At 37.6% G+C, this 26612-nt stretch overlaps 1 protein-coding gene across 1 annotated transcript in view; it reads right to left on the bottom strand.

Moving 5' to 3' along the window:
- Positions 1–26612, bottom strand: part of KCNAB1 (potassium voltage-gated channel subfamily A regulatory beta subunit 1) — a 143886-nt gene that overhangs the window by 8252 nt on the left and 109022 nt on the right. The window contains exons 7-10 of the mRNA XM_026705866.2: positions 25577–25620; positions 23915–24001; positions 1175–1260; positions 200–320 (exon numbers count right to left, since the gene is read on the bottom strand). Of these exons, the coding sequence (XP_026561651.2) occupies positions 200–320; positions 1175–1260; positions 23915–24001; positions 25577–25620 (338 nt within the window). The remainder of the gene's footprint in view (positions 1–199; positions 321–1174; positions 1261–23914; positions 24002–25576; positions 25621–26612) is intronic.

Raw genomic sequence — 26612 nt, 5'->3', positions numbered from 1 at the left:
TAGAAAAAAGCTGCGGCAATCGTGAAGAAGTGCTGTCAGTTCCTTCTTTGTGTAGGGATAATTTTTCTAGGCAAAGATTTATATACCTGTGATAATGATTAAACAGTAGGGGACAAGCACTGTCTCTGAGTATACACTTTGGACATAAAAAGGATTAATTTCTCAATCTTTTATGAAAGTGGCTGCCTTGGTACATTACCTATCTTGTGGTATAATTCCGGCAACTGAACCTCAACTTTGTCTCTTTGGAAAAGGTGATATTCTGCTTGTTCACATACTGGTGGGATCATATTAAACTGTCTTGCTACTGAATATGCTTCCTGTTGAGAATCAGCAACAAAAGAAAAATACATTAGAAGGGAAAATTCCTCAGGCATAAAATCATACATCAATAAAAGCCACTGTTTTTCATTCCTTGTTCAGGCATATTTATTAAAGATCTGACACTCGATTTACTTGGTGAATACATTAAAAATATTTTGAACAATGAAAAAAGCACAGCTCTGAATGATCTGATAGGGTTTTTTAAAAATTGTAAAAAATCCCTGCAGATAGCATTCTCTCATGGGTGACAAAACAACATTTGCAAAAATTTGTGCGCATTAAGGACAAAAGCACATTATATGGACAATTATATACAGTAGCTGCCATGAACGCACTATGGAAATGATAAATTAAAAAGCTACATTTTAAAAAGCAAGTGTAGCTTCAGTTGCTGGCTAACTGTGTATGAAACAGCTCTTGAATTACAAAATAATTATAGGAACATACAAATGAAGGAAGAAGAACGCACGAAGAAGATTTAGGTCTGTCAAATTAATCGTGCATCTCACTGATGCATTGTTAATCCCTATAAGCAGATGCCCTGCTGGTCATTCTTCTGGCTTTGGGGAACAGAGGAAGAATTGTAGAACGAGTCAACATTTGGTCCAATTCCAATGTTTCTACAATTTATTCAAAAGTGATAACATAGGAGATGTAGGTACTAATGTTTGTATATTTTGATGTTTTCCTACAATGAAAATACAAGAGGAAAATATTTGATGGCAACATCATGTACATGGCTCAAAAAAGTCAGACCATAGAAGCACAGCTATTTCATGCCAGACTATTCTTGATGTTTAATTAAATGTGAATTAATTGATTATTGTTCATTCCTAAAAAGCTAAATTACCATAATCTCCATGGCACTCCAGCGCGAAGTCCCCCAATACATTGTCATTCCCCGGTCAATCACATATGTCATTGCTCGGACAATCTCTAAATCAGGAAAAAGGTAGAATTATGCAACAGATGCTAATAGATAACAGCCTATTTCAAAAGCCAGTATATTCAACTTAGTCAAGAGAAATGGAGTGCATATGATGCTAACCCAGCCTTTGTCCATTACTAGCATCTTTCACGTTGATGGAGAAAATCTGTAGAGAAATACTGAATACATTTAGATGAAGTAGGTTACAGTGCTGTACACAGCCACAAATTTGATCACAAGGCCTATTAGATTTTCTTCAGATCTTGCCCACGAAAATAATGGGGTAAGACTATGAGTGGGATTAGGACAATGTCCCTGTTAACAGGTAGTCCTTGATTTACAACAGTTCATTTAGTGACCATTCCAAATTACAATGACACTGGTAAAAGTGACCGTTTATGACCATTTTTCACACTTAGGATCTTTGTAGCATCCTCAAGATCACGTGATCAACATTAAGCAACTGGTTCATACTTATGATTGTTTTTTTTCTAAGCAAATTTTATTGATTTTAACAACAAACAAACAAAACAAAACATCATTAAACATTAAAAACATAAAACCTCTTTCCATTATAAATCTTTACAAGGCAGGTAACACATTATTTTATATCACATTCTTCTAATTTATCCCATACTTATGATTGTTGCTATATCCCAAGATCACGTGATCAACATTAAGCAACTGGTTCATACTTAGGATTGTTGCTATATCCCAAGGTCATGTGATCAACATTAAGCAACTGGTTCATACTTATGATTGTTGCTAGGTCCCAAGATCACGTGATCAACATTAAGCAACTGGTTCATACTTATGATTGTTGCTAGGTCCCAAGATCACGTGATCAACATTAAGCAACTGGTTCATACTTATGATTGTTGCTAGGTCCCAAGATCACGTGATCAACATTAAGCACCTGGTTCATACTTATGATTGTTGCTAGGTCCCAAGATCACGTGATCAACATTAAGCAACTGGTTCATACTTATGATTGTTGCTATGTCCCAAGATCATGTGATCATCTTTTACAATCTTTTGACAAGCAAAATCAACAGGGAAGCCACTTAACAACTGCATCACTGATTTATCAACTGCAGTGATTCACTTAACAACTGTGGCAAGAAAGGTCATAAAATGGGGAAAAACTCACTTAACAAATGTCTCGCTTAACAACAGAAATTTTGGGCTCAGTTGTGGTCCTAAATATTCCTCTTTCTTGATCTGTCTTATCTGAGGAGTAATACATGTTGTTTATATTACAGTGGCACAAAATATTCAAGATACATTGGTCTGAAGGAAGCACCCCACCCTTAAAGCATGGAAACAGGCACATCTCACATTTTCAGGCAGGAAATTCTGTTGTGCATTAATGACATTTCAGACAGTATCTATGCACCCAATGCACCATAGGCAACCCAAGAAAACTTTCTGCAAAAGTGGTTTGTATTATATCGTATTGCCTCCTATACACTTACAGATTCATGTCCCTGTACTGTAGTTCACTTCTCTCAAATGAATATCACTAACAGGTAGTGTGATAATATATATATGTGTGTGTGTATGTTTATGTATATGTATCTATATATATGTATATAATCACTACATATAGATAGATAATATATAGATATTACATAAAAACCCTTTAAAAAGATTTTTCACACTTTCCTTTTCAATACATCTATATTCAACTTTGGCCAGAAGCCACCCTGAATAAAATCCACCCTTACTTGGAAGAAAGAAAAAGCTGTTAGCATGAAGCTTAGTCTTTCCTCATTTTTTATGTTGCTTCTTGAGAGTTTTGCATTATAAAAAGTAGTGAGGTAGTGATGTATACATCATCACCTAAAGAGTAAAAATATCTGACAGATGGAGGGAGGGGTAACATTTAGACTGTCTCTGTTTGACTGCCTTTCTAAAATCTTCTAAGCAGGCCTATGGATATGCAAGAGACTGTACCATGTTGTTTCACCAAACATGCATGCATGCCCTAAAGACTTCAGGAAGGCCTTAAACAAGCCACAATATACCTGCGTGGCATCTTTAAAGAATGGATACTGAGATATGCTTCTTTCTTCATCTGCACAGCTCAAATGTAAACTGTGGAATAAAACTTGTTTCGAAGGTACTTTAGAAATCATTAACCCAACCAGGGCATATTGCTGCACTCGCAGTTCTTACATATTTTATTTATTTTATTTTATTTATTTAGTTTAGTTTGTCAAGCATGTATGAGAAAACAAGTATAAGTATGAACATAACATATAAACATATAAATATAAACAGGTATAGATACATACATAATGAATGAGAAAGAAGAAATGGGAACAGTAGGACAGGGATGGTAGGCATGCTGGTGCGCTTATGCACGCCCCCTTACATGCCCCACTTACACGCCCCCTCTTAAGAATGGAATGAAGTCCACAGTAGACAGTTTAAGGTTAAAGTTTTGGGGATGTAACAACAGAGTCAAGTAGTGAGTTCCAGGCATTGACCACTCTGTTGCTGAAGTCGTATTTTCTGCAGTCGAGTTTGGAGCAATTTACTGTGAGTTTGTATCTATTGCTTGCCCATATATTATTGTGGTTGAAGTTGAAATAGTCATTGACAGATAGGATGTTGTAGCAGACAATTTTGTGTATTAAGCTTAGGTCAGACTGTAGGCGGCATAGTTCTAAGTTGTCCAAAATTTCAAGCCTGGTGGCATATGGTATTCTATTGTGAGATGAGGAGTTGAGTACTCTTCTCATGAAATACTTCTGGACTCATTCAATTGTATTAATATCCGTTATACAGTGTGGATTCCAGGCAGATAAGCTGTATTCAAGAATTGGTCTGGCAAAGGTTTTGTATGCCCTGGTTTGCAGTTCAATATTACCAGAGAAGAAGCTTCACAAATTAAAAAAACATACCAACTGGTGTGCCTAGTACATTCTTTTCTAGATTGAGAGGCCCTTCAGACAATCACTCATGCCCTGATCACCACATAGCTCAACTACTACAACAACTAGTCTCCATGGGTTGTCCTTTCAAGACTGCCCAGAATCTTCAGCCCTATTCCCAATGCAGCAACATGGGCAGTGATGGGCAAGCCTCAGTATGCCCACGTAACACCTCTCCTTCATAAGCTACCTTGGGTGCCAGTTTGCTTTTACTGCAGTTCAAGGTGTTGGTCATTACCTACAATAAAGCCTTACCTGGTATAAGGTGACTTGAGGGACTGCCTGTCTCCAATACTGTAGTATCTGCCTGACCTATTCAGTCTCGTAGGGTTGGCAGTCTCCAGGTTACTTCAATTAAAAAATGTTACCTATTGGGACACTGGAAGCACACTTTCTCTGTCGAACCACCTGCCCTCTGGGATGAATCTTCTAGAATGATCTAGATGTCTCATTTTGATCTTGATTAGAATAGTTATGAAAACATGGATCTTCACCCAGGTCGTTGGTGAGGGAGAGTGAAACCCCTTACTTAATTCCCAACCAGTCCGTTATTTTTACCATCTTTTAACTAAAATTGGCTATATTGTATTTCCCTTGTTTTAGTTGTCCATCAGACACAACACAATTTTTCAGTGTCTTTCTGAAATGCAGTACCTGGAACTGGGTGTAGTATTCTTAAATGTGGTTTGACACTACAGAGAGGAACCATTACTTCTCTTCAGTGGTGGGATTCAAAAAATTTTACTACTGGTTCAGTGGGCGTGGCTTGGTCGGCACGGCTTGATGGGCATGGCAGGGGAAGGATACTGTAAAATCTCCAGTCAGAGGTGGTATTTGCCAGTTCTCCAAACTACTCAAAATTTCCGCTATCGATTCTCCAGAACTGGTCAGAACCTGCTGAATACCACCTCTGCTACTAGAGATGATATTCAAGCAACCGCTAAAACTAGAGAGAGTCATCATGAGACAACTAACACCCCTAGACAGTATTTGAGAAAAGCCACATCAGGAAATGTCCACCATTAGAATAACTGGCATAAACTCTCACTTATTATTGCAGGATATAATAAGCACATGTTGAAAGCCTAACAAAGATTCACTGCCATATAATCCAGGGGTGGGCTTCAAAAATTTTAGCAACGGGTTCTCTGCCCGGTTGCTGGGTGGGCGTGGCCATGGTGGGCATGGCCTAATCCCTGGGCTGTAGAGACTTTCCTCACGCTTCCAGAAGGATGAAAATGGCCTCCCCGGGGTCCAAAGGCTCTCTGGAATCTGGAAATGGGCCCATTTCTGGCCTTCCTGAACTTTTGGGAGGACCATTTTTTGCCCTCCCTGAGCCTCCACATGTGCCCTGCCTACATCCAAAACTGGCCGTGTGGGGACTCTGGGAGGGAGTGGGGTGGGTGGGGCCACCCAGGAGTGGGATTGGGGGGGTTTCTAAATTGTGCAGAATCTTAGCTAGAGGATCTCCTGAACCCCTGTGAACCCACAGTGGCCCACCCCCTGCATACATCCCATGCTAAATAATCAAGTCAGAGCAATCTTACATTTCTTTCTCATTCCTTTCTTCCTTCCTGGTTGTAACTGGTATTTACAGACTGATCACCGAACATTTTCTTCAGTTCTAACTATGAACTTCTCTACAAAAAAGTACAGATAGTTCTCAACTTACAAGCACAATTGAGCCCAAAATTTCCATTGCAAAATAGTTGTTAAGCGAATTTAAATTTTGCCCCATTTTAACATTCTTGCCACAGCTGTTAAATGAATCAATGTAGTTGTAACATGGTTGTTAAGTGAATCTGGCTTTGCTTGTGAGGAGATCACAAAAGGTGATCACATGACTCTGGGACATTGCAACTGGCATCAATACGTGCCAGTTGCCAAGCTTCTGAATTTTGATCATGTGATCATAAGGATACTGCAACAGTCGTTAAGAGTGAAAAACAATCATAAGTCACTTCTTTCAGTGCTGTTGTAAATCGAATGGTTACTAAATAAACAGCTGTAAGTTGAGGACTACTTGAAATGAATCTTTTGAATAGCAAAACACTTTATGAGGTTGGAATTCTCACAAAACTTCTTCAAAGAATGCCAAAAATATTGTTCTCATGAAAAATATCATGGCATCTCATGCTGTTAAATTGAAATCTTACAAGATTTGGCTATGTCATGATGTTTTAATCACAACATTTAAAAAAAAAATTGGTAAGAAGCACTTCAAAAGATAATTGATCCCTGAAGCAGACAATATACATACCTTTCTGTTATCTTTTCTAGCTGCTTACTTTTATAAAAATGAAAACAAAAATGAAAGATAATGCTTTGGCTTGCGAAGACAGATGGTAGACAATTTTTTACTCCATATTGCTCCTCAAAGCTTGGAAACCAATGCCAGAAATCACAAAAAGACTGCATTTCACAGTTATTTCAGCAGGAACAACAAGGGCATCAAAATTGTTTAGAGAACAGTGTTGGTCTCACAACTGCAAAACCCATCATTTTGAATGTGTGTGTGACATTGATATACACACAAAAAGGGCAGGACTTGGATTGTGGTGCTCCATCTGCCATCTTGCTATGGACACAACTTTTAATGATGGCTATGGTCAACAGTTATTGTAATAATTATTATTTTCACTTATTTTGTGGGAGAAAAAGAAATTAGGGTAATTTACTTGAACACAATTAACATACAATTTGGTTAGCGAATAATTCCTATTAAGCAAAACGATGAAAGTGTGGCAACGTTACTCATGTGGCAAAACTATTAAAGTTTCATAACACAAGAGGGCAGTATTGTAGAAAGAGTTAAATGGGATTTTTGGCGCATAGGCTTTAATTCCTCAAGTATAAGGCAACTAACTGAACTGAGGAAAATACAAGTTATACAAAGATCACAGTGGTGGGTTTGTGCAAATAGTGTTTATTTAGATGTGCAAAAAGTATGAATGAATTTTAGTGGGTCATTTGGCAAAATCATAGAGTGGAAGGGCCATTTAAGCCATCAAATGCAATTTATTGCTTTGCAGGGGAATCCCAATTAAGTATCAGTAACAGGTGGTTATGTAACCTCTGCCTGTTCATTATGTCATGAAAGGGACCCACTATTTCCTGGCATCATTAGATCCACCATAAAACTGCTCTCACTGTTGAGGAGTCTTTTTTTTCCCTCTGCCCTGAATCCATGTTTCATGGCCTGTACTGTAATCTTCTCTTTTGAAAGCTAAACCTGACCTACTCCTTCAATTCCTTTTTAGTCCCCTTGTTAGAATTTCACTGGCCATGCTGTCTTTTATGTGACTAGGCAGAAGCTCTTCATCCCATCTCCCAGGGTTTTCCCCTCATGCCATTACAGAAGCTGAGGTTGAACCCAAACATAAACAAGAATTGATCTTTATCCAGAGATCATTCTGGATAAGAAGATACTTATGCTGAAAAAGCAGATGCACAACTTCAGTATCCTTTTGAATTCATACTCACCGCTAAATTAACATTGAACTGCAAACATTGAACTGAAAACCAGGGCATACAAAACCTTCGCCAGACCAATTCTCGAATACAGCTCATCTGCCTGGAATCCACACTATATAACGGACATTAATACAATTGAGCAAGTCCAGAGTTATTTCACGAGAAGAGTACTCCACTCCTCAGCTCACAATAGAATACCTTATGCCACCAGGCTTGAAATATTGAACCTAGACAACTTAGAATTATGCCGCCTACAATCTGACCTAAGCTTAGTACACAAAATTGTCCGCTACAACATCCTACCTGTCAACGACTACTTCAGCTTCAACTGCAATAATACATGGGCAAACAATAGATACAAACTCAAAGTAAACTGCTCCAATCTCAATTGTAGAAAATACGACTTCAGCAACAGAGTGGTCAATGCCTGGAACTCACTACCTGACTCTGTTGTTACATCCTCAAACCCCCAAAACTTTAACCTTAAACTCTCTACCATGGACCCCACTCCATTCCTAAGAAGTCTGTAAGGGTGTGTGTATAAGTGCAGCGTATACTTATTTACTGTCCCTCTTCTTCTGCTCCCATTTATTCGTACTCATTTATTATGCATATCCTATACCTATTTATACTTATATGTTTATATGTTAATGTTCATACTTATACTTGTTTTCTCATACATGCTTGACAAACAAATAAAATAAAAAATAAAATAAAGAAATACATTGCAAATAGAAGTCATGTCTGGGGAAAGTTTGCCCATCTTCCACTGATGTTCCAGTTGCAGCCCTAATTGAAATCAGAGACCTGGTGAGGGTAACCAATGCCCTTCTCACCATCCTTAGTATCTTTTACAATTCACTCCACACTGGATTTCTTCTGAAAACTATTCAAGATGCAACTGGTGCTACATTGTGATGTCCTATATGCTGATTGATGAAAGTCACTATACCTGAGTTATTCTGCTAGTTGCTGGAAGACTGTGGGATACAATACAAAGTACTGTTTCTGACCTGTAAAAACCATAAATGTAAAAAGCATAAAACAATAAATAAATTGGTCTATGTGCTTGTAGAATTGGCTTTTCTTGGTAGAAATGATTGATCCAGCCTGCTTGAGTTGGCTTCTAGGTATTGACTGATTCACTTGGTATAGATATGAATGGTACATATTCCAGTTCACATGTCATGAAGTTGTTAGGTAAAGAAAGACTTGGCTTTTCTGCTATGATATTCTCTTTTTGGAGAACAGATCATTGCCAAATCTGGTTTCTTTTTGAAGGGAGGTCATAATCGGTTTATTCCAAAAGACTTTTGGGAATGGATGACAGCTGGTGCTATCTTATGCTGTCAAATGGCTAAAATGATACCTATTGTTAATTTTATCTTTTACTGAAATGCTTTTAATCTGTATTGTTTTTAGGTTTGTATTGTTGTAAGCTACCAAGAATCTTTCTGATTCTGGTGGCATAAATAAGTGTCAAAATGAAACCCAAATAGATGGATCTTACTTCAGTTTTGATGACAAATTAGATTCCTTTATTAACAGGAGGGGTAGAATAGTTTTCACAGTGCTTACAGCTTTGTTCTTTATTACCATTATGTTTGACTCTACATCTATCTAATATACTCTATGGCCTACATTCTCTGATAAGGTTGTTGGTTTCCAACGTTTCATTTGCAGACCAGAATCTCATGTCTCCTATTATCACGCTGTCATCCTTGTAACTGGAGATGCTAAAAGCTGGAGGCAAATCATGTGATTTATCACTAAGCTGCAGAGTTTGAGAAGTGACTTGGGAGGCATACATTTCATTATTGTAAACCTCACCCCCTCCAATGTTCTATAAATACCAGTGTAAGTGATATTGAAATATGATAAAAAAGCTAACCAATTCATACCAAAAACTTTCCATTAAAAAAGGAAAAGAACTAAAAAAAAGTTAACTTTCCCAGTTTCCTAACTGTCTTACTCATTGGTCACTCTATTGGTTGACAGCACAGAGGATAATTACAATAGAACTTTTTTTACATCACCATGATTGTTTTCATGGTAGAGTTTGGTTTTTAATGTTTAAGGCTATATTCCTTTAGGCATTAACTCATTTGAAAGATTATTGGGATGAAAAATAAAATATGCATAACATATACTGTATATTAATTTTTAACAGATCTTTAGTGAGGTATGTGTTAAATAGGCCAATTTCTTTCAAATCACTTTCCTGTTTTTTAAAATAGCCCTAGATACTGCAATTATGGATGTCTGTTTTATGACATTCATTTTGGTTGAAAGGCCCCAGCAGAAGTATGGCTCCCATAAATTGTACATATCTAACTTTCATTTCCAAGTAGGTTCAGCTTAAAGTGGGCCATCTTGGGGGTGGGGAGGAAAGAATGAAGAACTCATTTCCTTTTTTGAAGTGTGTTGAACTCTTTCTTTAAATGGTCATCAGGGTTAGGAATAGGTGATAAACAAGTATAGTAAAAAAATACAGAAACAAATTAATAACCACTACATTTAGTAATAAATGTCCCACAAGAAGGCCATAAAAGGTCAGTAGGCAACACAATGAGTGACAAATCAATTTATATAATGGAGTATATATCTACATACTACATACATACGTACATACATACAATTATATAAAAGATAGAATCAGAAACCTACAACAGCAGTCTAATCTGGATCTTATAAATAATCTGGGCCTTATTTCTTGCTCCCTTGTTGCATCTTATTTATTTATTTTTTATTTTATTTGAAACATTTATGTAGCCACTCATACTGAACTTTTATGAAAGTGTCCCCTGGAAAGGTATAAACTATGCAATAGTGCAATAAAAAATAATAATAATGACACATAGTTGTACGCAGCAACCATATCTTCAAATATAGCCTGGTCAGAGACAATGGTTGACCTTAAGGTTCTAGTGTGAAGGACATCCAGAGAGTAGGATATAGTCCTGGTGTAAACATCTGCCACTTCAAGAGGTACATCAGACGTTTCATTACGTATTGAATGTGTGTGTTCAAAAAGCAGATGGAGCTAGGATCCATTGCAAAGAGAAAGGGTGGAGAGCCTCACGGGTTAAAATAGGAACCTGAAGTTCCTGCAAAGTCTGAAGCTCCTATTTGTCTTTTGAAGCGCAACCCCACCCCCAGCCCAAACAAAATAAAACAAAACAAGATTTGTAAAAACCCACAAACAAAATAAGGCCCATAAAGTTGGTCCTCTACTACTCTGGGAAGTCTGAAAAATAAAGGCAGATTATGCATACCTGAGCTAGGCTAACCCAATTTTTCCTAAAAGCCAATCAAGTCTCATTGCTGAGTTATTTGTTACCCAGGAGAGATACCCTCCTGGTTTTGGTGTTTCTTGCCTCCTGCCATCTCTGTCCTAGAGATATGAATGAAATAGTAGAAAACTCAATATCTGCTTGTTCCAGATAATCATATCTGTTGATGAACTTAGGCAGCATGGCTCTTAATTGCAAAGGTTTTGTATAGAAGAGCAAAAGAAAGAAATGCCCCCTCTCTCCTCAAAATGATTTATCTATAGGACTGTAACTTTGGAACTTTGTTTATCATACATTTCAGAATGACATTAAGTATAGAGTTGCCATGGAAACTCTACATATGGTAGGATGGCAATGAATTAGCTGTGGGTTGTTGTTTTTTTGGTTAATATTCTGATCCTGTGCATATTCTTCTGGAGAAAAGCAGGAGTTACTCCAAACAAAGAGCATTAATGATTGCAACTATAATCTTTCCATTTCTATTAGGAAGAAAGCAACAATATTTTTAACTGCAGTCAACATGTTAACACAATAATTTGTTTAAGTACACATCTGTGTGCACGCACACTCATGTATACATATCCATACATGTTTTCGTAGATTTTCACGGGTACAGGTATGTAGGTTTAGGTGCATTCGAGTCTTTTCTCATGTAAGATTAAGAGTATCTTGCTGACATTTTGGCGAGGTCCCACTCGCCATCCTCAGGCTGGTGCTTGCACTGGCACAAAGCTGAAAGCACCAGCCTGAGGATGGCGAGTGGGACCTCGCCGAAACATCACCAAGATACTCTTAATCTTACACGGGAAAAGACCCGAACACACCTAGACCTACATATCCATACATGTATATATGCTTAAACATTATGTGTAAGAGTTGGGGGATTGCCTAATGCTGTCATTTGTCCTACTCAACTTGCCTCCACTCATAGCTAGAACATGATCCCTCAGAACTTTGCCACCAAGGGTACAGCACTGAAGCCCTGTCATAACAGAAAGAAAATTTGGAAGTCAGGTAGAAAAGCTAACCAGCTGATTGAGTGATTGATTGATAATATCTAAAGAGCCTTTACAGCTCCAGCACTTATAAATCAATACAACATAATACATTCCAGATCCAGTATGAAAGGAATGGATAAAATACTGTATAGATACCATATCTGGGCTGCAAAAATCCAGAGAGCCAATAGAAGGCAGCAAAAACCCACTGCTCCCATCAAGTGGTTCCTTCTGGATTTGGGCATCTAAGTAAACACTAAGTAAATAGGCCAACACTAAACTTTGTTTAAAAGAGTGTGACTGATATCAAAAAGTTAAGCTGAATAAGTTTTCATAGGAAATACCAAGACATAAGCTGAATAGTCAAGAAAACATCCCAGAAGGTGGCAGGGACATGCAGTTGTGGCAGTCCCAGTTGTCATCACTAGGCAAATCCAATGTGGTTGCAGCATTCTGCAGAAATGTGATTGCCATTTGAGACCTCCTGCTGGCTTCCCCAGTAACTGCTTGTCAGAAGCTGGTAGTCAAGATTGCAAATTGTTATCTTGTGAGTGCAAGATGTTGCAACATCGCAACTGCAAGCCAGCTGCCAAGCATTGAATCACTATTATGTGACTGCAGAAATATTGTGACAGCCACAAGGATCTGTTATAGTCCTCCTTGTTCAATGCTGCTGTAACTTCAAACCATCAATGAACAAGTGGTTGTTCAACAAGGACTACTTGAAATGCCTGTACTGTAATGTTCCATATACATACATACATACATACATACATACATACATCTTAACTTGAAGCACAATGTGTCTTACTCTCCTCATCAACTGAGAACATCTAGACTTCTGAACCCTGAAATATTGAATCAGGCTAAACAATTCACTCAGCATCCTTTACAGGGATATAAAGCCGTAAAACTGTTTCATCAAGATCAGGATAATGGGAGTAAGAGCTATTATGTCTGAAAAATAAGAGCAATCTGAACATAGAGAAAAACTATTCTCCCGAGCTTCATTAAAAACCTACATATACCTCTAAAACAGTACCAATTATGATGCCATTAATATTTCCCTCACACAATAGAAAATAAGACCTTATGCAGATGCTCCTCTCCACTGCAAGGGAATCATAGAAACATTGCTCACATCAGCAGTCATGGAGTAGGAACATTTCCAAAAGACAATGATGCGAGAGGTGTAATTATCACAAACACCATGTGGAGTTCTTTGCATTTTCTTCTTGATTTTCCTAATATGTGTCTGTGCGAGGTTAGCTTCCCACAACTAGTTATTCTCTTGTCAATTTAGGTTGTGAACAATGGCTTTGTCCTCCATTAGTTCTTCTTTCTGGGTCCAAGATTGTCTTATAGCTTCTCCACAGATACACAGTTATCACAACATCCCTGAGCTAGTTCCTTTTGATCCATGAATCCTATCATTAAGAAGGAGGAAATGGTGCTTGAACACAATACAACTTTATAGAAAAGAAGAGGAGGAAATCTGAGAATGATCTAAGTCACATTAACTGCATTCCTAACTAACTTGCATCCTCTCAACATTACAGAAATAAATAGTAAAATAAACAAAAATAATATGGATGTAAAAGTGTCTGTGTGCAGGAATTTGCCAGGGAATTGGGGGTGGGGTGGGGATTGGCCAGTACCTACAAATATAACAGACATAATTATACTAATATAATTATGCTTGCAAAATTCAAAATGACTCCTTCTAGCTTGGTATCTCAAGTATTCTGAGTTCTTACATTTTTGAGGAGTTCTTAAATTCCCCATCAAGCATTAGAGTTGCATTCACAAAACATCAAGAGAATGTTATCTTGAATTTTCAATATTTTTCTACATTCCCTCATCCATTTTCCCCCAGCCAACAGTATTGTAAGATGGACTGAATTGAGAGACATTGATTGGCCCCCCAAAAAACCCTACACAAAACAACTGAAATTTATAACATAGATCTAAGAGATATCTCCCAATCCCCATTTTTATCTTTTTTTTTTAATCATTAAGGTTTGCTCACATTTGTAATATTTCGGCTGGTTACAAAACGATATGCATTTTGAAAGATTGACTTGAACAGTTAATCCTTTAATTCTTCTGCAAGCCGCACAGCTTATGTGATACATAAGTACTCTTGGTTTAGTGATTGCAATTGAGAATGGCAACTTGGTTGTTAAGTGAAGAGGTCACTAAGTGGGGGGGGGGGAAACCACATGACTGCATCTGAGCTTATAATTTTATTTCAACTTTCCCTTGCTTTCCGGTGTCAGGAAGATATGACTTCAAACTGCTGGAAACCCAAATGGCAAAAAGATTTCCTGGAACTCAACTCACAAGGGGTCAGATAAAGGGATAAATCTTGTAGTCCATTTTCCCCACCCCCCACCCTATGAAATGCTCAGCCCACCCCTGGGATAATTAGGAAGAAGAGAATTGATATTTATATTCTTTGGAGAGGGAGGGATTACAAGACATCAAGCAGTCACACAATAGGGAATACATACTGAAAAGAATGTGCTAGAGCTGACTTTGCCTTAGGAGGCAAACAAAAGTCTTTAATGTGAAACTGATTAGGTCTTGTCAATTTCAGGCAACAGCTGTGAAGGCTAATTAAGGTCACAGAATTGAGCTTGTTAACTTGCAGTTAGCACATTTTAGGGAAGAGCTGTGCTAAGGAGAAAAGCAGTTCAGGAGGAGACAGCTTGTTTAGGCAATGAACCTGTTTTGCAAGGGTGTGGGCAAAAAGAAAATGGGTCAAACACAGGACAACATGTACTAACTGACTGCAATGGTGAACATGTGACCAAAGGAGGTCTATGACAACTCACTGCAGCCAACTCGATGGAGCCAACTCATTGGTGGCCAACTCGCCACAGAACAACTCATCATGGCCAACTCGCCATGGACAACTCACTGGGGGATAAGAGTTAAACTACTATTGAAGAAATAGTGGAATAGAATCACTAAAGAAAGGATGCCAAAGGAGGGATAAATTGAAATGTAAATGACAAAAATTAAAATAATTTTAAAAACAATTAAATTGAATTATTGAACTGTCCCGCCGTGACTTGTCCCGTGGTGAGTCCTGTGGCCATGGTGAGTTTTCTCCCAGTGAGTTGGCCATGGTGAATTGGCTGTGGCAAGTTGACCTTGGCCAGTTGGTTGCAGCGAATTGTCCAATTTCAGACTGAGAGACAGAGATGCTGCAAAGGTCATAAGGTTATTGAAAGCAAAATTACTTTTCCATCACCATCATAACTGAATGGTTGCTCTCCAAGGCAATTGTTAATTGAGGACCACCTGTATTGTTTAAGCAGCTGGACGAGGACTGAGGAGACCCAACTTCAGCATGGAAGGGTATGCTCTCTTAGACCAACAATCCCTTTTATCACCTTGTTGTGGTGATTAAAAAGAAAAAAAGATTCTCTTCTTAGCTGCCTTGAGCTATAGAGAATAGATGAGATTGACATCTAAAAAATAAATGAAAAATGAAATGAAATAAGAGAAATTGCCTTTTTAATAGTAGTGGGGTTTTACCAAAAAGAATTCCAACAATGTGATACTGTGAAAAATTAACCTCATTGCTGTTCAGGAGAATGGTAACTGGCCTTCCTTTTAGCCAGTTGAGGAATATATTCTTGGAAGTTCTTTTACCATGACATTTCGACTAATCATCAAAATTTGAATTAATGAACTGTCAGGAAAGATTGAATGTAAAATTCAAAACACAAGATGAAGGGGAAATGAAGTGGTCCATGGAATTTATTGTTGTTGAAGTTAGACTGTCGCTTCACAACATAGTAGACTGACATATGTTGTTAGCATATATTAGTGAAATATGGGGACCTCAAACCATATGGTTCACCTAAGCATATGTCTTTAAAATTTGTTGGTCAGAAAAGGTTCCATTAGACACCTGTTTTCTTGACATCCTAAATTAAATTATTCCCTTCCTACAATAACTCCCTTTTTACGACCCTGTAATCCCTTCATTTGGGGTAAAGTTGGGGGAAAACTGAATGGAGCTGAGTGTTTACTGGCCAGATGCCCTTCCTGATGGCTACATGGAGTTTGCAGCAGATATTTTCTCTTTGCGCTCTGAGAGGGAAACATCAGCTGCTACTCAGAATTAAACTATCAACCTTCCGAAAGGGAGGCAAGCATCTTTACCGCTAGGCCACAATGCCACTCCTACTCTTCCTACAATGAGGAAAACAAATAGGACTAGCATCTATTATTAACAATTATTAATTTATCATTTGCTTATTTGAAGGCTGAGCTCTTTTTTCTCTAATACTTGTTTGGTTTAAAATGATTATAGGTTGCAATTACTCTGTTCTTTTGATTGCATCCTAGACAAACTGCAATTCTGATGTTGGTAAAAGATAAAGGCTTTTGCCTAACTTTGTATTTTTTTTTTTAAATAAAGGAATTTATTTTATCTTGTTTGATTTGAGACTTGTGGCCATTTGCCCATTGAAGGACTTCTAGGTTTGGAAGACAATTGAAATAATGAGCACAGTTGAGAAGAAGATGCCTTTTGTCCTGCACCCATTTTCTTAATAGAAAAGGAGTAGCATAGTCTCATTCGTAACTTGAGAGGGTTGAGCAACTGAGACCAACTCATTTTCCAAGTCAACTTGCCATGTAATAGGAAAGCAATGGAAGAATTCCTAGTGGGGGTAGGATGAAAGTGTAATACTCCATAAAAGGCCTCTCTGGATTTGCTTTATTTTTTTTCCTTCAGAAAGTTATTTTATACTTCATCTAAAGAAGTCCATGGTTTCCTTGTGGAACAGACAATAACATTATTGAGGAATGAACAATGAGCTGGACTAAAGCTGAGATGGTGACCACAAACGGAAAATTATATGCATCCTTCACTATTGTCACTGCATATTTCAGTTTAACGGGGGAAGAGTTTATTCAGTGAACTGTAAAGAAATCCTAGTAGAAGGAATTGTTCCAAATTATCTTCATCAACCTACAGGTTGTCCTTGCTTAACAATCACTTGTTTGGTGACCATTCCAAGTTACAACAGACTGCTCCCAAAGTTACTTATGACCTGGCTCCAGAGTTCCGATGGTGTCACCCAGTCTCCATGGCACATGACAGGCACTTGGCAACCAGATCAGTTTTATAGCCGGTTATAGTAGTCTGCAGTCACAGGACTGCAATTTATGATAGCTTTGACAATTTCTGCCCTTTTAAGAGGGTTTCTGACAAAAACCACCCATAGGAATGAATTAACTCATTGTATGACTGCCATGTTTGCTTTAGAATTACCAGATTCACTTTACAGCTGCCTCAAAACAGATTGTAGAATTGGGTCGGTTGTGTGGGCGCCTTTACTAATGACTGCCATGACTTATGACATAAATTCTGAGCGCCATTATTGTTGTAAGTTATCTTCTTAGTTAGAAACCATTTGTTTCCAGGAACTGTGGATGCTGTGCTTTTTTCTTTTTTTTAAAGGCAACTGGACTTTGTTTTTCCTTGAAGATATTTTGTTTCTCATCCAAGAAGCTTCTTCAGTTCTGACTGAGGATGGAAAGCTTTATATTCCTTGCAGTCATATGGTCATTAGCACTCTTTCTGACAGTTGTTGAGGGCACTTGGAGGTTTATCTATGCCCTCAAGGTACCCTTCAAGGAATATAAATCCTTCTATCTTCAACCATTCAGTCAGAATTGAAGAAGCCTTTTGGATAAGAAGTCTTCAAGCAAAAAAATAAAAATAAAGTCCAGTTGCCTTTTGAAAAAGCACTTTTGGACAACTATGACCTGAATGACTGAGAATGTCTACAGACATTCAGATAAGGGAAGCTGTATTAGTCAAAGTAGCTTGGAATTTTGGAATTGTATTCCCTAACACACCAGGAAAACAATAATTGGAGGAACATTTATCAAGGAGTATATTTCATTAAAAGAGTCAGTTTGGTATAGTAGTTAAATATACCAAGCTAGAAGTCAGGAAGTTGCTAGTTCTAATCCCTCTCTTAGACATGAAAAGCAGCTGACTGTTTCTGGCCCAGTCCTAGGAAGAAGACAATGGCAAACCAACTTCCAAAAAGCGTTGTCAAGAAAACTGCAGGGACTAGTCCAGGCTATCTCCAAGAATTAAACTAACACAAAGGACAGCCTCTCACCCGCCACCCAAGAAAAAAAGTCTAATTAAAGTGGTACTTACTTTGGAGCAAACAATTATGGCATAGCACAGAGAGTCTCTTTGAATTATTTTCACTTAATGGGTAACTCGGAAGGCTGTCAGAGATAGATAATATTTCAATGTGTGTTCAGTGACTCAAATGGAAGTACTTAGCCTTCAGTGCTTAGACATATAAATACTTGTCACTATAACCGAAGGCAAGAGCTGCAAAAATGTGTAAGCTATGCTGACAAATATTCCCATTGTCTGCTTTATCATGTGTATTTATCTTCCCTTCTGAGGAATGGTGGGCTTGAGCATTAGCATAAAACAAGCCTGTGCAATTGGTCAAACAGTTACAGCAAGCTGCAAATAGATGCAGAGAATGTATGCACGAAGATGGCATAGATCAGGGATGTCAAACTGGCAGTCCACGGGCGAGATGTGTCACGTGCAGCCCACGCTCACCCCAGCTCCACAAAGTGGAAAAATGTCACGTACGACACGTGATGGCAACATGATGCGGCAAGTTTGACACCCATGGTATAGATCCTATCCTGATGGCTAAGTATTTAAAAATACTCTTTCTGAAGGCCATTGTACATACCTTTATGCACAAATTACATTGTCTGGGGCCTTCAGAACATTTTCAGAACTAGCATTTGATTAAAGAAATCTTTTTCAAGTAATCATGCTTAATTTGCTTTCAGGGCACCTATTGGCAGTATGAAGCACCCTAGAGAGTCACCAATTGTATTCACCTGATAGGAAGGTTAGATTTTTTCCCCCAGTAATTATCTCTGGATTGAGGAAATCCCCTTACATTTGTTAAAAAGAAGATACTGATGTGCAGAAGGTCAAAGGGCCACCAAAGAATATGGACGGTTTTGAAAACTAATCAAACATCACAGAGCCAAAACCGGTAGCCGTTGTTGGGAATTCTTTTTTTGAGGATGCTTAAAAGCAGGACATCTCTAGGACATTTCCACACTTTGTTCTTTCTCTTTTCTTTCCTTCTTCTTAGTGAAGCTTCTTTTTCACAAAGCTTTATCCTGACTTCCCCACTCCCCCTTGTTTGTTGCTCTTAAGAAAGATGGAGGAAGCTCTGCCATTCCATATTAATAATAATATGACAGTAGTTTTCCATTGCCATCTTCAGAATGTTTTTTCAATGTTTCTCTAGTCTGTGATCTGGGATATTTTTGTGATTACACTTCCATGCTATCACAGTGTTCAGTCTTGCTTAACTTTTTCAAAATTAAAGCAAAGTTGACCAGTTGTTACCATTAATTTCTCTGCATTATTTGCATATTTGTAGTTATGGATAAATAAGGACACAGTGGCTCAGTGGCTAAGGCGCTGAGCTTGTTGATCAGAAAGGTTGGCAGTTCGGCAGTTTGTATCCCTATCACTGCGTAATGGAGTGAGCTCCATTACTTGTCCCAGCTTCTGCCAACCTAGCAGTTCGAAAGCATGTAAGTAAAAATGCAAGTAGAAAAATAGGGACCACTTTGGTGGGAAGATAACAGAGTTCCATGCACCTTTGGCATTTAGTCATGCCGGCCACATGACCATGGAGATGTCTTTGGCTGTAACGGAGATGAGCACTGCTCCCTAGAACTGGAAATGACTAGCACGTATGTGCGAGGAGAACTTTTACCTTTAGTTATGGATAACCCTGCATATATAATCATGCAAATGTGCATGATTCATATACAAAAGTGTTTCTTATGTTTGCAGAATTTAAATACTATGAATTAAATCATGCTATGAATTAAATCAGAACTATCTAAATCGTGCTTTATATGCCAGGATCTGAATTGCAGACAATTCATTTTTTCAGAAGCAGGTGAGAAACAGAAAATCCCTATTCTCTTACTTTATGATGATGATGCATAATTGATGCAATGTTAAAAATTGAGGAATTTTTTTCATTGCAAAGGCTAAAGTTGCTCATCAAAACGTATCCCCTGAATAATAGAATACCCATAGGCCATCCATTTTCATTTCCCTCACTGTGGTGAGATGTGCTACATTGCAAATTGAATTACAAACTGTTTTTCATTTGTGCATATGAATGATCATATAATTATTTTAACCTAATCTAAGTCCTATGTCATTTTTGGGGTAATATGTTAAATAGCATTTTTATGTTCTTTTGATATTCTACCTTGTATGTATATAAAGAGAACACTGTTCTATGCCAAACAAAGCAAAGCAAAGCAAAACAAAACAAAACAAAACAAAACAAAACAAAACAAAACAAAACAACAAAACATTTCTTAGGAAATCCAACTTTGCCCTTGTACTCTAAAAGTGTAAGAAGAATAACAAAAAGTAATCCCACAAATAATTCATGTTAGACTATCTTGAATACGTGATGCAATAGAAAGGAAGAAACCCAAGCACATTTTATATTGAAGTTCTCCGAGCTTATATCCGGGTGACAGACATTTTATTTCCTCACTAGATAATATTGGAATTGAGTGCTGGAGTTGGGATGAAATGAGCACTGTTGGTTAGCTATTCTCTCTTCTACCGGCTATCTTATCTATTTTGCATTTATTTGAGTGCAAATATTTTTGATGGATTATATGTTTGTTTTTATTGTGATTGCTAAAATCCAGATGTGGTTTGGTTACTAGGCTGATATGGAGATAGTATATGCAGCTGTTGAAGATTATAGATTGCTGGGCGATGGGAGGATGTTGTTGGGTGCTGAGCTAAGGGGCTAATGTTGAATCCTTATTTATGTCTTTCAATACATCTATAGACATGAATAGAATTCTGTACCCCTGTTAATCGTTGCTTGGACTGAGTGCCATACGTGAATTATCTTGCAGTTTTCAATCTGGCCTGTTCTACTTTTTCCACTGCTTCCCAATTAAGCAATACTTGAGGGCTGTCTGTGCAGAGGGGAATTAGTACAGTGCAGATAATCCCAAAATACAAGTCTTCATAAATACACAAAAGTAATCTAGGGATACTAAACAGGGAGAAGATACAGTTTAACAACTGTAAGAGATTAACACTGCTGCAAACAGATGGGCCTGAAATTTAGCCAAATGCACAACAGCAGAGAGGGCAGCCATGCCAGCAATTATTTGTATTGTTACTAGTGAGCAAGACTTGAGTTGGATGATCGCTGGGCCATCCCCGTAATTCTTATTCAACTGCAAGCAACTAAAAAGGAACAATAATTCTGAAACTGTCTCTGTAAGTGATGTTCATATAAACACCATTAGAATGAACTGTGCACATTCAGTTATGATTGTCATGAATACATTTCTGTGCAAGAACAGGTAGTTCAAATGCCACTGAATATAATTACTCTTATCTTTGGTATGGGATTTCAAGCAGCCTGACTACGTGCAGGATTGCAGCCCTATTGTATTTCTCCCCCCTTCATTATAACTGGTTGAACAAAAAGGTTATATTTTGCTCCAAGTCACAAAACCTGTTAAGCTCATTATCCGCTAACAAATTTGCAGTGTTCTTCCCAACTCCAGTAAAGGCTCTCAACCTCATCACCACAGGGCAATGTCAGGAAACATCACATCAAACCATTTAAGAAATGCTACTGGTGTCTGTTTTAATTTGTACAAAAGGGATGATTGTACTTTATATTTTCATATTAAAAAATAATAATGCACCACAGATAATTTACACGTTAAGAAACTAATATGCCTAATTTGGATATTTGGTGCAGAAAAAAATAATGCCACTAATTGAATTCTGTGGTCAAAGCAGTATTTTTTAACAAAAATAATGTCTAAGAAACAAACGATGATACACAAAGCAGCCCAGGAAAATAAATAATTCCCATTGTTTTTGGAAGTCATACATGAAATCACAGCATTATTGGCAAAGCACTATTGCAGGAATAAGGAAGGCTTTGCAAAAGGTTGACAGCAAAAAGCAGTGCAATTAGCATTTGCTTTTGCTAAGGTCTGATAATTGCATTCTTTATCATGAATAATATTTTAGTCAGAGGAATATTTACTGAAAATAAATATAATCAATCAGCACTTGAGTTCTATGTGCACCAAGGTAAGACAACAAAAAATACAGCATTACCTATTACACTGGGAGCCTCTGTTATTTTTCATAATGGTACAATGACCAAGAAAAACGATGCTGGGTAAACCCAAGCCATCATCTCTCTTCCAATAGCTGCCAGCAAATACACGTCATTATTGATGAACAACAGTGAACTATCCTTAGACATGGAACTGAATGTTTAACTGACTTCCTAGCTATTAACGCTTGCCTGAAAGAACTATGTTTCAAGTATATATTTGAGAGCAAGGACAATTAGATTTTTTTAAAAGGTTATCACTGTCAATTCATGTCATGATTTCCATCATATATAAAGTCATGACACTGAGCAGCACCGGGTAACCTCTGTAAAATCTCTCTTCCAATGTTCAAAGACTTCAGAAGGCAAGGTCAGCAATGTGATGAAATGACCCCAGAGGATATAAATGTGTGTATTGGGGGGAGGGCAGCGACGGCAGGGGAGGTTGGCTTTGTCTACCACATTTGTTCTGAAAAGTACCTGCACAACATTTAGTAGCTATCATGAGCTGCATCATATAGAACCTCCCACAGAATTAGTCTTCTTAATTGGAGGTCTTTAATTTGGTATCTGGAAATAGAAGTGCAGCAACTATATAATATATCATATATTTTATATTTATTAGCAGTTAGTGCAGTTAGTGGAGGAGGAATGAATCAGTGGTACGACAAGCTCTGTAATATCCATTCTTGGACTTAAGCTGAAAAGCCCTTTATACACGTACATTTTCACATTGGGAAAATTAAGCATTGGCTCAGCCATAATCAATTAGGCGCTAGGAACACTCAGGTGTGAAAAATGTTGCAGTAATGAGATGTGAAAGTGCTAACTGCAAGAATGCTAACTAGAACAAGGAGGAACTGACAATTAGCATGGTTTTAAGGCTTTAATAGACCAGCTAGAGAGGAATGAAGCTACTTTTGATATGCTTTCTCTGACTCTTTGTTCTAACTTAAGAATGACACTGCATCCATTTGCTACTTCACTTTAAAGCCATGCACATTAACTTGATAACCTGATCAATGAATCACAATCAAATTAACTCTATAAAGAGGGTTGGCTAACCTGCCCTATTTAGACTTGCTTTTGCCGCCAACACCAACTAATAACCCAATTTATGTTTCATTGATGATGCACTGGCCTTGAGTTTAAAGAAACTCAAACAGTTCTCTTGGCTTTTGTATGCTGCTTTTAATTAGTTTTTGTCTGTTCATTGTATTTTTATGTTCTTGTTCACCACTCAAAGCATATTAGTTAAGATGGGCGATCATCTATTTCTTAAATAAATACTGTAAATAAAATGGAACATGTCAATTATGTAAATTTGTATGATTTAATTATGGATCTAGTCAGCCATCTCTAGTCAGCCATCTCTGACTAGAGCTGCACAGAAATTACAGTATCAACTTGAAACTCCGAGTCAATTAAAATACAAATAACTCAAGAAAAGGAAGCATTTATGCTGTGCAAACAAAAGATGTTGAAAACTGCTCTAGCAATACTTAGAATTAAGTAGTTAAGTACTAAGTGGGCTACATAAATATACATCCATTACTCTAAGTACAGGTCTCCTAATAAAACTATTGAAGACCTCAAAGAATCAAGACTTATATAATTTTCCTGCACATTTGAGGATAACCATTTTTCTATTCTGTCATAAGCAGCATAGATCTATGAGCCAAGATCAATCAAGCAAAATGTTTTTATTACATTTATTGCTAACCTTCCATTGGAGTATTACCATCTGGTCGATTTGCAAAGACCACATCCACATATTCAAGCTGCAGTCTCTGGAGAGAGGCTTTTAATCCTAGAAATGAAACAGGAGATCATTAGAGCCAAACACAGGACAAGAAACTGAATAGCTCAGAAGCATCATCCATCTAAGTCTTCCTCAAAGATAGAGCGGGAAATAGGTGAAATTACATTGCCTAATAAAATGAATCAAAACAAGAGAAGAATGTCTCTCTTTTTGCATGGCTTTATTCTGTCTGTTTATTACAATGAAAACTGGATTGAAGAATGCAAGCATTTGCCAGTCAACCCCTTAAAGTACATCCTCAAGAGGCAAGGTTTAGAAATACATCCTGTTTTTTAAATTACACTAGCTAACAGGAAGTTTTCTGGTTTTTTTTTTTACATATTGGAACTCTTCAATAAGTTGCCAGATTTTATTCTATAGCAGGGTTGTCAAACTCGTGTTATCGCGTATCATGACTTCCCCTCCTTTGCTACACCAGGGGAGGATGTGGCCACTGTGTGACACATCTGGCCTGGGGAACGTGAGTTTGACCCCCTGTTCTATAGGGATCTTTGCCCTTTGTATGACTATATACAGTGCATTAACTTTAGCAGCTATCCAGGTGCTGGCACTCAACAGTTGCAGAAAAGGACATCTAATCAAGTTCATGCCACAGTGATGTGGCACAGTCTTGGTTTAGGATTTATTTATTTGCATATTTCCAATCTCCAAAGTATCTTTCCACACAGTTAGAAATTAAGACTTTCCCTAAATTGAATACCCAAAATAGAAGAATTAGAATTACATATTAATTACAATGATTTCATAATAAACATATAACTTCAATGTGGTGCATGAAAAGAAAACAGGTATCAAGATAGGATCTTCAAACTACCTTCTTCAAACTGGCTAGAATTGGGAATGACGGGAACTGCAGCCTAACCATCTAGACCTGATTGACATTGTCTTTCTTCTCTTATGATGATAGTAAGACACAAAGAAGTGTCTTGGATACTCCTCTTAATATATGGAAAGTTTAATCTTAACATGTACGAAAGCAGTTCCTGGTTATCTCACATGAGTGCCACAGATTTATTTGGCTGGTTTACTTGCTCAGCTTATATCCTGCCTTTTCTCCAGACGCTCAAGGAGACTTACATGGAAATATTCTTTCTTTATGGTAGGTGTGGCTGAGTTAGATACTGGTTCAAAATTATCTGACGAGTTTCCATAGCTAATGGTGAACTTAAACCTGAGTCCAACAATGTAATCACTACACTACATAGGATCTCTAGAATGGTTTACTACTTTGCACAGAAAAAGAAATGTGCTACAGTGCAGTTTTGGAAAATGTGGAGCCAGAGGCAACTCATAACTTTCTGAATTCCAGGGGAAATGTGCATCCTCAGAACTGCTTTAAACTTTCATTTAAATTTATTTCTCAGCCCTGGTCCTTCATTTGGATTACTGTACGAAAATAATGTTACTGATTGTTGTAGCATTTCACTGAGTATAAAATATAAAGCATTATTATATACAGAATAGGAATGGTGAAGTCTTGTTTTGTTTAGTTGCCCGCAAACTAACCTGAGTCCTTGAAGTGGGCAGCCTATAAACACTTCTATAAATAAATAAGCACATTACCTTCAATAATGTGTTTCCTTGAAAGCCCTCTTTCTGTTTCAGCTCTGCAAAAAATGTACATGTTATTTTCATATGTTTGATTAGTACGGAAAGCTATTTGTATAAAACAATACCAAATATTTTACTAATAATAAAGCCGCTGCATAAAGTATACTACCATACATATTGACAAGCAACTGTGGCATATGGTTTTTAGTGGCCAGGTCTGACTGTTGTTCTGCTGCTGTGAGTCATTAAATGGAACTGGAGAAAGAGAAAAACAGCTCAATTTTGGCCCTTGAATGGCAACTGTGCTGACACAATGTGAGGAGTTACAGAGATAGCAATACCATTGATCTAGCCTGGCATATAGGCATTGGGGACTAGAGCCCTGGGAAGACAGCCATTTCCTTGGTTGCTAGGAGGTATGCTACTGGTTTGACCAAAACTGGAAAGAAAGAGGGGATGAGAGAAGAATAGGAGAAAATGAAAGAGAGAGTATTAGGTATGTTTTTGCCCCCTTATTTATAAAAATAATAAAGGCAGGAATGCCTATGAGGTTCTTAGTCACCCAGGTCATGGCTGCTCCAAAATGTTTTCAAAAAGGCAACAGGACTTTTTTAAAATTTTGCTTGCAGATGTTTTACTTCTCATCCAAAAAACTTCTTCAGTTCTGAAGAAGCTTCTTGGATAAGAAGTGAAATGTTTTCAAGAATTTTTTTTAAAGTCCTGTTGTCTTTTTGAAAGTATTTTTGGGCCAACAAAGATAGGAAATGGATGGATGAATAGAAAAATTGGAAAGTAAAGTTATTTGAGTGTGCAGTGCAGTTGTCATTTTCTGGTCAGAAAAGGAGAATAAAGGTCTATAGGTGACTTTCCTGAAAGAAGGGAAATGAAGACCCAGAGAGCAGACATCTTCATGCCAGTCCCAAGATGGGAAGGAGGAGTTTCTCAGTCATTGGCAAAGCCTTGATCCTGGGGGAAGGACTGAATAGAAGAAGAACCTGAGAGAGGTTCTTCCGATAGAAGATAACTAAAAGTTTTTCTCTTCTACAAA

This window comes from Pseudonaja textilis, chromosome 4 (assembly GCF_049901715.1).
Source record: "Pseudonaja textilis isolate UNSWEBS1 chromosome 4, rPseTex1.2, whole genome shotgun sequence".
Classification (NCBI taxonomy): domain Eukaryota; kingdom Metazoa; phylum Chordata; class Lepidosauria; order Squamata; family Elapidae; genus Pseudonaja; species Pseudonaja textilis.
The sequence above is the reverse complement of the archived record's forward strand: the minus strand, read 5'-3'. Positions and strand labels throughout refer to the sequence as shown.